Source organism: Somniosus microcephalus, chromosome 1 (genome assembly GCF_052327205.1).
Source record: "Somniosus microcephalus isolate GS21.2 chromosome 1, FLI_Smic_1.0, whole genome shotgun sequence".
Taxonomy (NCBI): domain Eukaryota; kingdom Metazoa; phylum Chordata; class Chondrichthyes; order Squaliformes; family Somniosidae; genus Somniosus; species Somniosus microcephalus.
In genome coordinates, this window is record NC_140987.1 from 193,775,657 (window position 1) to 193,789,218 (window position 13,562).

At 45.7% G+C, this 13,562-nt stretch overlaps 1 protein-coding gene across 1 annotated transcript in view; it reads left to right on the forward strand.

The window, feature by feature from the left end:
* The window catches only part of LOC147124535 (uncharacterized), a 33,888-nt gene extending 21,208 nt beyond the window's left edge, over positions 1-12,680 (forward strand). Inside the window, exon 5 of the mRNA XM_085980203.1 lies at positions 12,265-12,680. Coding sequence (XP_085836329.1) covers positions 12,265-12,680 — 416 coding nt within the window. The remainder of the gene's footprint in view (positions 1-12,264) is intronic.
* Positions 12,681-13,562: the final 882 nt, after the last annotated feature.

Consider the following 13,562-nt stretch of genomic DNA (forward strand, 5'->3'; position numbering starts at 1 on the left):
CCAATATTATGAGGAATCACAACTGAAATAATACAAGAAATTGAATCCTTTTAGGGACAAAAGAAGCATTACAAAGGATGGAGCATATTGGAGGGGATTCTGACTACCTTATGGGTGGGGTGGTACAATCAGAATTAAGGGGTAAAAAGAGGAAATAGGCATAAATGATATACTGATATTTCAATATCTTACAATCTGTTATTGGCCCAGTAATTCCTGTCGGGGGCTTGCCGCGCGTGCAAGCCCCCGATGTGCACTTACCCGGCGCGCCGACATCTGAAACCTGGCCCGCAGTGGATTTCCTGTCAGTGGCCCGGTTCTGATCTCAGCGCGCTGTGCTAACCTGACCCAGCAGCGTAGTTAGTGCGATGTGCCGGCTGGGATCAGGTGAGCACTGTTCAGCCAATCAGGGGAGGGGAAACTTCATTCATAAGTTTGATAGTAAAGACTGTCAAACTCATGAAAAGTACGGCACCCCAAAACACTACTTAAACTTTAAATAAAATTTTAAAAAGCATCCCAATAATTAAATTAACTATGAATAACTTTTAAAAAACTATTTTAAACAATTAATTGTAGCGATTCATGTGCATCGCCACTAAATAATCGAGTTCGACTTCGACGAACTATAAATAAGTTGTTTATTTACAGGAACAGGTTAAATACAACAGGTAAGGTAGCAGGTAAGATGGCTGACTGTAGGAGCACCGTGGTGTAGGTCTTTCCCCAGCTGGGACACCATGAGGACTAACTAGAAGTTTCCCAGCTCAACTGCCAGCAGGTTCCGAGCTCAACTGCCAGCAGGTTCCGAGCTCTACTGTTGGAAGGTTCTGAGCTCTGACGTCATGACGCAGAGTACAGGAGAGAGGCCTGAGTATAGTAACAGACACATACAGTAAGGTAAGTTAAAGGGAATTATGAATCTCAATGTAAGGGACAACCAGTGGTACTGCCACATAGGCCCCCCCAGAATTCGCTTTAACGAAAGTCCAAGGATGAGATGGTCTGACGAGCTGGTGGTCACGGTGGTCGTGCTGTCTCGACTTGGTAGGCGAGGCCTGAAGATGCTGCTCGTGAGCGGATCCTTACGTGTGTATTGGCGAATAAAGCGTATCCGTCAGGCGAAGGACCGTGGAGACGTGAGAAACAGCAGGCCTTGTCAGAGTGACGGGCAGGTTGGGCGGACGCGGGCGATGTCTCTGTTGATTTGAAACAAGTCCTTGTTCCGACGAACTCTGCAGGAACGCCAAACGAGCAATCCAGAAGGACTTGACAGGCGAGGTCGGTGAACTCGCCGACAGGGGAGCGAAACCTTCGGGAGGCTGGAACGCACGGAGCGGTGCGTGCCATAGTGCTACGACGATAACACAACAGAGGGTGAAGAGTTGCTGCGTTGATCAGTGATCGGTGAGGCCAGCAATTTTCACCTGGCTGATCGCGGCCGTGGGATGCCCGTTGGACCCGTCCTCGATGTTTGAAGCATCAGTAGAGGTTTGTGTTTGTTAAAGGGAAAACTGGAGAAAGGGCGGCAACGATCCAGGTTGTTGTTGCTTTTGGGAGGGGTAAACTCTGCCTGGAGGGCGGCAATACTTGTAACTGTTGTAGATTTAGGAGAAAACAGCCGTGAGGGCGGCAACGCTTTTTGTTCATGCCAAAACGTGTAGTAGGTAACACAACCAGCAGGATGATGGGCTGGTGCGTCGTCGGCGGGGAAAGAGTCGTCGTTTTTCACGAGGGATGGGTCCTCGTGGTTCGTGAGGGATGAGTCCTCATGCGCGAGGAGTGCATCCTCGTGTTTCGTGGGGGTGAGTCCTCGTGGTATCCCCGCAGGGCGCGCTCCGATCTTGTGGACCGAACATGCTGTACCCCGCGCTTGGAGAGATGTATACTTGCTGTTGCTTTGGATGTAGAGGCGGACGATCCGTGTGGCGGTAGAAGAGTCGAATACGGAGACCGTGAGCACGTGCGTGGTCTGTGCCGCATCGATGTTCTCGGCGAACAGGGCTTCTTCCTTCATAAAGCACGAGGGAGACCGTGGCTCCCTGGATTGCGGTAGCGACAGCAGAACGGCTGATGCTTCCATAGCGTGCTTCGTTTGTGAAAGACGTTCACAAACCCACCAATTGTAGCGCTGGTGGATGACGGTTGCCATTGGTCGTGCTCTACCTCTGTGACATCGTTCGTGAAAAACGGGCTCACCTCCAAGCTGCGCTTCCTTTGTGAAGACATTCGCAAAGACGGGGTCGCTTTTGGTGGAATCGGTGTTAGGCGGTTGTTGTTCCGTGGTTGTTCGTCGGTTGTGCGTTGGTCGTCTTGAGTGAAGACGAGGTTCAGGCGCGCGTTGCTACCGTGAAAATCGTTCACAGATACGGGTTCACCAATTGTAGCGTTGGAATTGATGATCTCCCGTACTCACGTCATGGGGTCACCAATGTAGCAATTCGTGTGCATCGCCACTAAATAATCGAGTTCGACTTCGACGAACTATAAATAAGTTGTTTATTTACAGGAACAGGTTAAGTACAACAGGTAAGGTAGCAGGTAAGATGGCTGACTGTAGGAGCACCGTGGTGTAGGTCTTTCCCCAGCTGGGACACCATGAGGACTAACTAGAAGTTTCCCAGCTCAATTGCCAGCAGGTTCCGAGCTCAACTGCCAGCAGGTTCCGAGCTCTACTGTTGGAAGGTTCCGAGCTCTGACGTCATGACGCAGAGTACAGGAGAGAAGCCTGAGTATAGTAACAGACACATACAGTAAGGTAAGTTAAAGGGAATTATGAATCTCAATGTAAGGGACAACCAGTGGTACCGCCACATAATAACATTTTTGAAAAAAATAAATTTTTAAAAAATAGGGTCTAAAACTAAACTTACCTTACTGTAGATTCTTTAAAAATAATAAACCTGTGGAAAAAAAAATTCATAAATTGTACTAAAAGACCACTTACCTGTAAAACTAAGTACTTACGTGTGGTTTTTCAATGCGTAAAAACCGGAGCCCTTTACACATGCGCAAATCTGTAAAAATACAGGAAATCCAAGTCGCACGTGCTGCCCAATACCACGCATGCGTTCAGCCTCTTAACCCCTTGGGTCAGAGGACAGGAAATGCCGGTTTTCAGCGCATGCGCTGTGCATGCTGAAAACCGGCAATTCCTCCTGGCACACGCGTGAGTACCCTGTCCGTACTCACGCGTTGTGACAGGAATTACTGGGCCATTAAGTTAAATATTTTAAACAATGCAGATTCATCAGACGGTATAAATGAAAAGAAATGTTTTGTTTTTTCTTTATTTCATCACTTTCCAAAGTAAGATTTTTAGTATGAATCTTGGTTTGTTATCTATTTCCAATGAGCTCTGTCAAAGAGTCGGCACAGTCATGATGAGCCGAATGGCCTCCTTCTGTGCTGCAAAATTCTATGGGCTGAATCAAAGGTGGGTTGGGGTCGTGTCAAAGCTGCAATTCAAAAAATCTAAAACAGGAACGCAACCCGCCTTGAACCTGCCCACATCTGGTTTTAACGGAGGTGCGTCGAGGGGCTGTCGGCCAATCCACTCATGGGAGGTGGGTTGGCCAGTTAAATATTATAATAAGGCTGCCTGCCTTCATTTTAACATTCATTCTATTTTCAACTCATGTCGGCCATACCTCAGGAAACCTGACAGGTGAAAGGAGGTGAGAAGGGCTGAATCCATGAGGTAAGTGCTTTTACAGCACTCCTTTTGGACCAGGAGGAGCAGGAGTGTTTCCTCCAAGCCCAACAGGCTTACCAGTAAAGCAACCCCCGTAATCTGTCTGCACCCACCCCCCCACAATCGGACTCCCCCATGACCATCATCGGACCCCCGCCCCCTTGCAATCAGGAAACCCCCGCAATTGGGACACTGCCACGATCGGGAGACACCCCCGCAATTGCCCCCCCCCCACTGGTGATCGGGACCCCCTCCCACAATCGGGGTGCCCCCTGTGATCGGGACCCCTCCACGGTCTGTAACACTGCCCCCATAGATCTACCTGCTCTCCTTGGCTGCGGCCTTGTGCTGCAGGTTTCCCGCCCGACAGGCTGGCTGTGGGCGGGAAACCGACAGAAAAAATTTGAAGAAGCCCTACAGTTAAAAACTGCAGGACATTCGGGAAACCCGTTCTTCCGGGTTTCCCAACCTCAAAACAACCCCCCACCCCCGCATGGAACACCCCTCCGGGCTAAAATCCAGGTCTATGATTCTATGATTTAGACCATCGGCTGACGTATTCTTTGGGACGTCCGGTGGTCGTGAAAGGCGCTATATAAATGCAAGTCTTTCATTTCTATATCTAGTTTATGATACATGCCAGGACAGATAGTTCAGTATCATATAGATCCTACAAAATTTAATTTATTTACAAAGGTGCTTTAGTGAGACATCTAGATTACATTTATAAGTTACATAGGAGGTGAATTTCCATGGGATTCTACCTCTATTCCACCATAATGTCAGCAGAAGAGCCGCAGACTCCCTGGAAAAACAGCCATTTTTCCAGTGTTTTCTTCTGCCAAAGCTACAGCGGACTAGTGGGAGAACCACCGCCGAAATTCACTCCCATCAATTTCTCAAGCAGTTATTTATGTGCAGTAAAAATGTCCTTTTCAATGAAGTACTTCAGCTGGCAGCCTTTGGTTTTGTTTATAAGATTCAGAACGTGCCTCTAAAATCTGCTGCGTGGAGTTGGCTAGCTCATCATTGGACCTTGACAATGATGAAATATTGCTTGTACACAGGATATAAAATGTGCCTATTGTTAAGAAGTAGATTTTTTTTGCACTATTTGTAATGAATTGATTAACATATTTGGTGGAATTCCTCTATTTGCTATTTTAATGCAGCCATTAACACTTTTCAAATAATGAGTTTCTGAAATTTCAACCCAGGAAAATCATTGCTGGCTGCTATTTTGATTGGTGGGTATTTATGATAAAACAGAAAAAAAGCTTTAAAAATAATATTTTTAGCTAAAAGTGGAAAATGTACCCCGTAATTGCTGAATATTCGTGCTGTTTAAAAATAGGAAAAGTTATGAGGAAATGGGACTAACTGAATAGCTCTATCAGAGAACTGACTCAGACATGACGGGCTGAATGACCTCCTTATGTGCTGTTAAATTCTATGGGGTAGATCGATCCCTGGGGCCACCCGATTGATATTGGTCCTTGACCCTCACTTTAAAAAGTTCAGTGAGTTGTCAACGTGTCCCCAGGTAGCTCACTGGCGAAGCAGAGATCAATTTAAATGCACTGAGACACTGACTGGAGCCCTCAGGTAAGTCCCTGGGGTGGGGCGGATGGTGGTGGTGCTGGGAAGGAGAATGCGAAGGTAGTGATTGTGGCGGGTAGCATCCCACAAAAGTGGTGTGGAGCAAAGAGGAGCACTCCTGATCCCCCTGGCTCCACATGAAAGTTGTTAATACACCTTTTGTTGGCAGCCACTTGCACAGTAGACCCGATGCCTGCTCTGGCCAAGGCAGCCCAATTTCAGGAACAGGTTCTAACATGTTCGGCCATTCATTAGCATATGTGTGGTGCATAACCTGTGTCTCAAGCTGCCATCAGAGATGCCTGACAAATCGCCTGGCCCAATATGGAGTCAGATGCTTTTGAGAAATTCTTAGGGCTCGGACATGAACTTGGTTATTATTGATCTCATTTTGCACTTGGAAAAAGTATGCAATGAGTGTTATGTTCATTAATAAATAGACATTCTTATTATGAACACAGCTAGCTTTTGCTAGTTACTTTATTGAGCACATGTGGACTGGTACAGTATCTGTAGAGGCTTCCATCTTGACTGTTGCCTTGTGGGTAGCCTAGTGCCTCATGGGTAATGTAGTCTTAATATCTATACAGCTGGGTAGTGTAGTCTTATACATACAGCTATATACAGCTCTACGGCTCCACCTAGTGTCCACTATAGAATGACATGTTATTGATCGTTACATCCCCCTTTCTTTGAGGTTTAACAAAATCAATATCAATCAACTTTCAAGAAAACAATAAAGATAATATCAGTAACACTTTTGTTAGTGCTCTATAAACATAAACATTTTCAAAACAGTCAACACATTTTCAAAGCTTCACATTGTACTCAAAGATGAAGTCTATCAGGCTCTTTTACTTCACGTGTGGATCTTCTCAACACGGGTAAGTCTGATGTGTCTTCATGAGATTGTTCTGGCGGTGAATGACAAGATGCAGTTGCGGCATTGTCATCAATCTGCTCTTGTATAGATCGAGGTCTCCTTGCGATCTTTGCTTGGAGAGGGTTTCAGTGTTTCCTTCACTCTTCATGCCATAACTCTCAATGTAGTCAATGCACTCTCGAAAAACTGCTGGCAGCTGGATCCCATCATAAAGCATAGTCCTCTCAGCAGCCTCGGCTAATGAAACACCAAAGATTGGCCTGAGGGAAGAAGGAGTATCCACCGGAACTGCTTCCTGCTCTGGTGCAGGCTTCTTCTTTTTCTTTTTCTCTTTCCACTGCTTAACAACATCTGCTGTGGTTATATCTTTGGACTTTTTCTCCTTGTGTTTTTCCTCTTTGTGCTTTTCTTCCTTTGGCTTCTCTTTGACCTTAAAGTCTTTTTCTTTCTTCTTGGAGAAACTAGGCTTTTTGAAGACATGGATACCCTTTGGCCTTTTCATCCTTGATGGGCTCTCTGCTTCATCACCTGAGTCATCTGGTCTGCTTATGGCACAGTTTATACGGTAGACTCTTTTGACTAGTTCTAAGTCCTCACAAGCTTTGTCACCTAGTATCGAATCAAGTCTTTCAGCCACAACAGAAAACATGAGATGATGCACTTTGTCTTTGACTGTCACTTTAAGTCTGCATACACCTAAGCTATCTATTTTCTGTCCATTATAGTCCTTCAGTAGTACTGACTTTTTCTGTATTTTGGGCTTTTCTTTCATATTTTTTATGTCACTCATACTGATTAAGTTTGCTTTTGCCCCAGTGTCCAGTTTCAATGTAACTAATGCTCCATTTATCTGCAGTGGGATCATCCATTTGTCCACTTTTACTGCATTGACTTTATGTTTAGCATTGACCATTTCTGAGGGCTGCACATTTTCTGTATCTTTTTTGATATCGTCACATGACACCATTCGTACAAAAAATGTCTCACTTAAATCAGTGTCCTCAATCACATTAACTTGTTGCCCTTTCGTTGTTTTTACTTTTGAAAAGCATTGTTTGGCAAAGTAATTCTTTCCATTACACTTTGTGCACATTTTTCCAAACGCTGGGCATTGTCTTAACTGGTGTTTGTAACCACAGCGTTTACAATTAAAAATTTCATCCTCCGATTGCTTTTCATTTCTGTTCTGCCCACGTTTCTTCCCCTTGTAGGACACAGCACCGACAGCAGCATTTTCACTCATTACAATCGCATCATTATTGATTTCACTGAAAGTCTTTGCGTGCTTTTGAGCTAGCTCGCTGGCTTGGCATATTTTCACTGCATTTTCCAAATTTAGTTTGGTTTCCCTCAACAGACGTTCCCTGACTTTTTTTATCATGAATACCAAACACACTCTGGTCACGAATCATGGATGATTTCAGCTCAGAGAAATTACATGTCTGTGCTTTCAGTTTCAGATCAGTTATAAAGCTATCAAAAGTCTCATTTTGTTGCTGTGTCCGAGAACGGAAGATGTATCTTTCATACGTCTCATTCTTTTTGGGAGAGTAATGTGCATCAAATTTTTTTAGCACATCTTCTAATTTTTCTCTGTTCTCCGCTGGATTAAATACAAATGTATTAAATACCTCTATCGCCTGTGGGCCTGCAACCGTAAGCAGCAACGCTATCTTCCTTGCGTCTGGCTTCGTACCGAATCCGATGGCTGCAATGTAGAGTTCGAATTGCTGTTTAAAAGTCTGCCAATTGTAGTCGATTTTTTCTGTGAGTTTCAAACGCTCTGGTGTCTTCAAATTCTCCATGTCGCTTTACACAATTTTCAGCAGATCTTCACCACCCTGGTACCATGTTATGTTCATTAATAAATAGACATTCTTATTATGAACACAGCTAGTTTTTGCTAGTTACTTTATTGAGCACATGTGGACTGGTACAATATCTGTAGAGGCTTCCATCTTGACTGTTGCCTTGTGGGTAGCCTAGTGCCTCATGGGTAATGTAGTCTTAATATCTATACAGCTGGGTAGTGTAGTCTTATACATACAGCTATATACAGCTCTACGGCTCCACCTAGTGTCCACTATAGAATGACATGTTATTGATCATTACACGAGGACCAATTTCTCTCCCTATGATTCTATTTTGTAAGAAATAGAATAGCTGAAGAATAACAAATTTCCAATTTTCTATTACTTTTTGTAGGTAGTTTCCAAATTAATTTTTTGTCTCTTATGATCATCGCAACGCAGTCTGAGCCCCACTTGTGCAGATAACATATCCCTGCAATAAAGCTCTGTGAGGTTATTGTCACACATGCGCCAAAACGATTACTGACAGACGTTTTAATTTGTGTTTGCATAGTTTGCGCAATTGAAATAAACTGATCCCTTTCTGGTAGATTTGGAGATGAATTTCCTTGGAGCTTCTCCTGCTTTGCTGCCATAACTTTGCAGCGGAAACCCATTTATGGGCAGAAATGTGGTTTCTGCCACACTGATGCAGTTATGTGGAGTGGGGGAAGCTCAAAGGAAATTCACCCCTTTTGTTCCTTATTTAGTTTACAAATTAATTTACTTTGTAGAATCTGTCTAATGACTATCTTAGCGAGTGTCACCTGTTATATCACTGAGACAAAGCCAGAAACTAAGGGCTGGATTTTCCCAGCAGAGGCGGGTTCGTGGCAGAAGGAACAGGGAGAGGCAATATACACTTAATGGCACAGTTTTAAAGAGTGTGCAGGGACAGAGGGACCTGGGAGTTAATGTGCACAGGTCTCTGAAGGTGGCAGGACATATTGAGAGCGTGGTTAGCAAAGCATATGGGATCTTGGGCTTCATTAATAGAGGTATTGAGTACAAAAGTAGAGAAGTTATGCTGAACCTTTATAAAGCACTGGTTAGGCCACAACTGGAGTATTGCGTCCAGTTCTGGTCACCACACTTTAGGAAGGGTGTGAAGGCCTTTGAGAGGGTGCAGAGGAGATTTACCAGAATGGTTCTGGTGATGGGGGATCTTAGCTACAAGGACAGGTTGGAGAAGCTGGATTTATTTTCATTAGAGCAAAGAAGGTTGAGGGGTGATTTGATAGAGTTGTACAAGATTATGACGGGTTTGGATAGGCTAGGCGGGGAAAGGCCGTTCCCACTTGTTGATGGTACAATGACTAGGGGACACCAATTTAAGGTTTTGGGCAAGAGATGCAGGGGGGACGTGAGGAAAAACATTTTTATGCAGTGAGTGGTGATGACATGGAATTCGCTGCCGACGAAAGTGGTGGAAGTGGAGACACTCAATGTTTTCAAGGGGAGACTGGATAGGCACTTGAGGGAAATAAACTTGCAGGGCTACAGGGATAGAGCGGGGGAATGGGACTGACTGGATTGCTCTACAGAGAGCTGATATGGACTCGATGGGCCAAATGGCCTCCTTCTGTGCGGTTATGACTATGACTCACTAGCCACCCCTCACACTCAGCCTCATCCTACTGCAATCATACCAACTAACAACACACAAGGGTAGGCATTTGGGTGTCTTATGCAATGTTCATGTAAATTTTCTGTTAATGTGTTGTCAAACATTGAAATCTTTATTTTCAACACTTTGCCTTATTGTACAGATCTGTGCTCACCTTTGGAAGTGTCTTAGTGAGTTGCAGTGAATGGTGAGACATAACGGTATCCCCCGCAATGGTAATGAGTGTGAAAGGAATGGCTTGGTCATTGTAGGGATACTGTATGGTGCTGGTGTGGGGTGCTGTTAACCTGGTGCATCATGTGGCAGCCAGGGTGTACAGCGTCAAGTGAAATAAATCTGGCCATAGTGATGCCATCACTGGCCTCCTGGGCAGCAATGTTGTCGGGTGCTGATGCCCTGTGTCCTGTGCAGCATCAGGTGATTGCGAAGGAGGTTGGTGTAGTTGTTGGTGATGTTGGTGTTGGGGCTGACCGTGGAGGGATTCGGAGGACCAAGGTGAGATTTTTTCAAGGGCACCGATGTTGCTGGAATAGATGGCAGCTGAAGTTGAGATGACAGAAGCGATCTGTCAGTGGTGAGAGAGCTTGCTCCAAGGAGGTGACAGTGGATAGAGAGTTTACTCCAAACACTTCCAAACTGCATACAGCTCCAAAGTGTCTTCCAAGTCCTGAAGGCTCAAGCCTCTGACATTGGAAAGTGACCAGCTGTGAAATGGTAGCTTTCATACCACTTTTGCAGCTGTCACCTATTCACATCAATGGGGAGACATAGAGAAACTGACCTATTAGCTGACATGATCTCCAAACAATGGGAACCCCATTAAAAATGTGGGAAAACAAGCAGTTAACTATAGCACATTCTCCCCGTGTTTGCGTGGGTTTCCTCCGGGTGCTCCGGTTTCCTCCCACAGTCCAAAGATGTGCGAGTTAGGTTGATTGGCTATGATAAATTGACCATTAGTGTTAGGGGGATTAAATACGTGGGGTTACGGGGATAGGGTGGGATATGTGTTGGTATAGGGGTTACGGGGATCGGGTGGGATATGTGTAGGTGCAGGCTCGATGGGCCGAAATGGCCTCTATCTGCACTGTGGGGTTTCTGTGATTCTGTGATTCTGTGATTAAATGCCTCACCCGCCACTTGGTGTCGGGTCTGTTCTGAAATCGCAGACCCGACACTTTGGAAACTTACATGGAGACGGGTTCATGGCGGGTTCCCAACCCGCTGTCAATCATTCGAATTTAACAGCTGACCCGCCTCCAAACCCGCACTCTGAGAGAAGGCAAAATCGTGGCCAAAGTCTGGACAAAATATATCTGCCACTTAGAACAACTTTTCATTTTACCATAACTGGACGTCTGTGCTGTGCACTGTCTAGATATGAAACAGTTAAATGATCTATACAGGCTGACTCTATGACAAGGAATGTAAAATAAATAATTTTCCTGTTTGAATTATAATCTGATCTAATTTATTTTGCCATTTGCAAAAATACAAAAAAGAATCTAATATTTCATTCTTTTTAAACTGCACTGTCAAACGAGAGTTCAAAGTTGTCAAAGCTCTATTTTAAAACAGCCTGGATGCATGGAAAAGGTCACAGGGGACTTCCTATAGCCTCAAAAAGATGAACCCGGGGGCCCACTACTGCTAATACTTCAGTAGGCATGGCAACTAACTTTAAGTTCCTGGCATTTTGCAAGGCATGAACTGTGATAGCCTGTCCCATACTACCCCACAAAATCAATGGAATACTGGACTTTCTTTACTGGGATTAGTTATGGCGTTTGGATCTTTGAACTCTGAACTTTTTGTAATCATCTTGACTGTAATTGCTTATTTTGAATGCTTAACCATTTTGTAGTACCAAATTGTTTCTTATCAAACCACAAACCATGTGTTTTAAATACACCAAAGCAAAACTTTAAGTGCACAACCAATACCCCAGCTGTTAAGGGCTAATATTGTAGCGGTTCCACCTAGTGTCTCTTACTTACTGTACATAATTCCCTTTAACTATGTTTATATAGAGTTTGCATGTACGGGGCGTTGCCCCTTTAAGAACGTGACCTAATGCGATGACGTCACATCGCACATCACGTGACCACCCTAAGTGCAGGCAAACGCGATGATGTCACATTGCACATCACGTGACCGCCCCAAGCGCGGGCAAACGCGATGACGTCACGTCGCAATCCCCGGGACTGACTAGTCAGTCCTCGTGGCATCTCCATCTGGTTAAGACCTACTTAATGGCTCTCCTGTACCGATCTCAGCCAGCTGTTGGAATTTGATTATTCTTGCATTAAAGAACTATTTGATTGTTCTCCTGGAGTCGACCTCGATTATTTGATAGGCATTCGTCCAACACCTACAATCGGTGAACCTGAATACCTACAATTGGTGACCAACGACGTGAGGACGGGAGCTCATCAATACCTACATTGGTGACCCCGAGTTTCGTGAATGTTTTTCACGAAAGAAGCGCATCCGGACTCCGATTTTTGTGAACAATTTTCACGAAAGAAGCACGCCATGGAAGCACCAGCCATTTCGCTGTCGCTACCACAATTCAGGGAGCAACAACCGCCCTCGTGCTTTATTCTGGTAGAAGCCCCGTTTACCCTGTGCAACATCGAGGCGGCGCAGGCCACGTACCTGTATACGGTCTCCGTACTCGACTGCTCTACCGCTGCTCGGATCGTCCGCCTCCTCGACATCTCCCAACGGAACAGCAAGTATGAAACCCCTCCAAGCGCTGGTGCTGCAGGTTTTCGGGCCCACAAGATCGGAGCATGTCCTCGCAAACCACACCTCGCAACCCACAAGGACTTGCCCCTCGCGAACCACGAGGACCCATCCTTCGCGAATCACGAAGACTTTTCCCTCGCAAACCACGAGGACCCATCCCTCGCGAAACACGAACACTCATCCCCCGCAGATGCCGCCCCAGCTCGTCAGCCTGCTGGGTTGTGTAATCTACTGCGTGCAGTTCCGCGCGAAAGCAAAGCGTTGCCGCCCTCCTGACAGTTTCCCCCAAGAATGAAATAACAAGCGCCACAGTGACCAATGAGGTACGGGTCTACGGGCATCCCACGGCCACGATCGGCCACGCAGGACAATTGCTGACCATACCTGATCACTGATCAATGCAGCAACTGTTAACTTGCTTCAGTGTTACCATTGTAGCACTATGTCGCGCACCGTCTACAGTGCATTTTCGAATTTCGATGAGTTCGTTCGCCTGCTCGGCGAGTTACCCGACTGGCAAAACCCACGTTAATTTCCTCCTGGATCGCCCGTTTTGGCATTCCCACAGATATTTCGTTCAAATGGGGACTTCCTAACAACACAGACAGGGCAATGGTCTGCATCTACCCAGTCTGCCAGTCATTAAAAGGCGGCCAGATTTTTCGCACCGGCGCCCGCTTCGAACCACGGGCTGCAGAGGTCACACGTTTCTACGATCCTTCACGAGGTTGAATACATTTTATTCACCACGATGCGTGTAAGGATCCGCTCACGACCAGCACATTTAGACCTCCACCGCCCCGTCGGAACAGCACAATCGCCGCAATGAGGTTGGACACCCATTGTCGTTACGGCAGACCAAGTACGACCGCCCGCCAGACCGCCAGCCACCCAGCAGTCTCCACCTCGAGACTACAGGAGTCGTTCGGACAGGCTCGTCAGACCACTTCACCATTTGACTTTGTCCGTTAAAGAGAATTCTGGGGGGGCGTATGTAGCGGTTCCACCTAGTGTCTCTTACTTACTGTAAATAATTCCCTTTAACTATGTGATGTGCCTTCAATAACCACAAAACTAGAAGTTATAGACTTTAACAAGTTGGCTTTTAATCACTAAGATCAGAGCTAACATCTCAATACACCGACTGGCTCGCAGGAA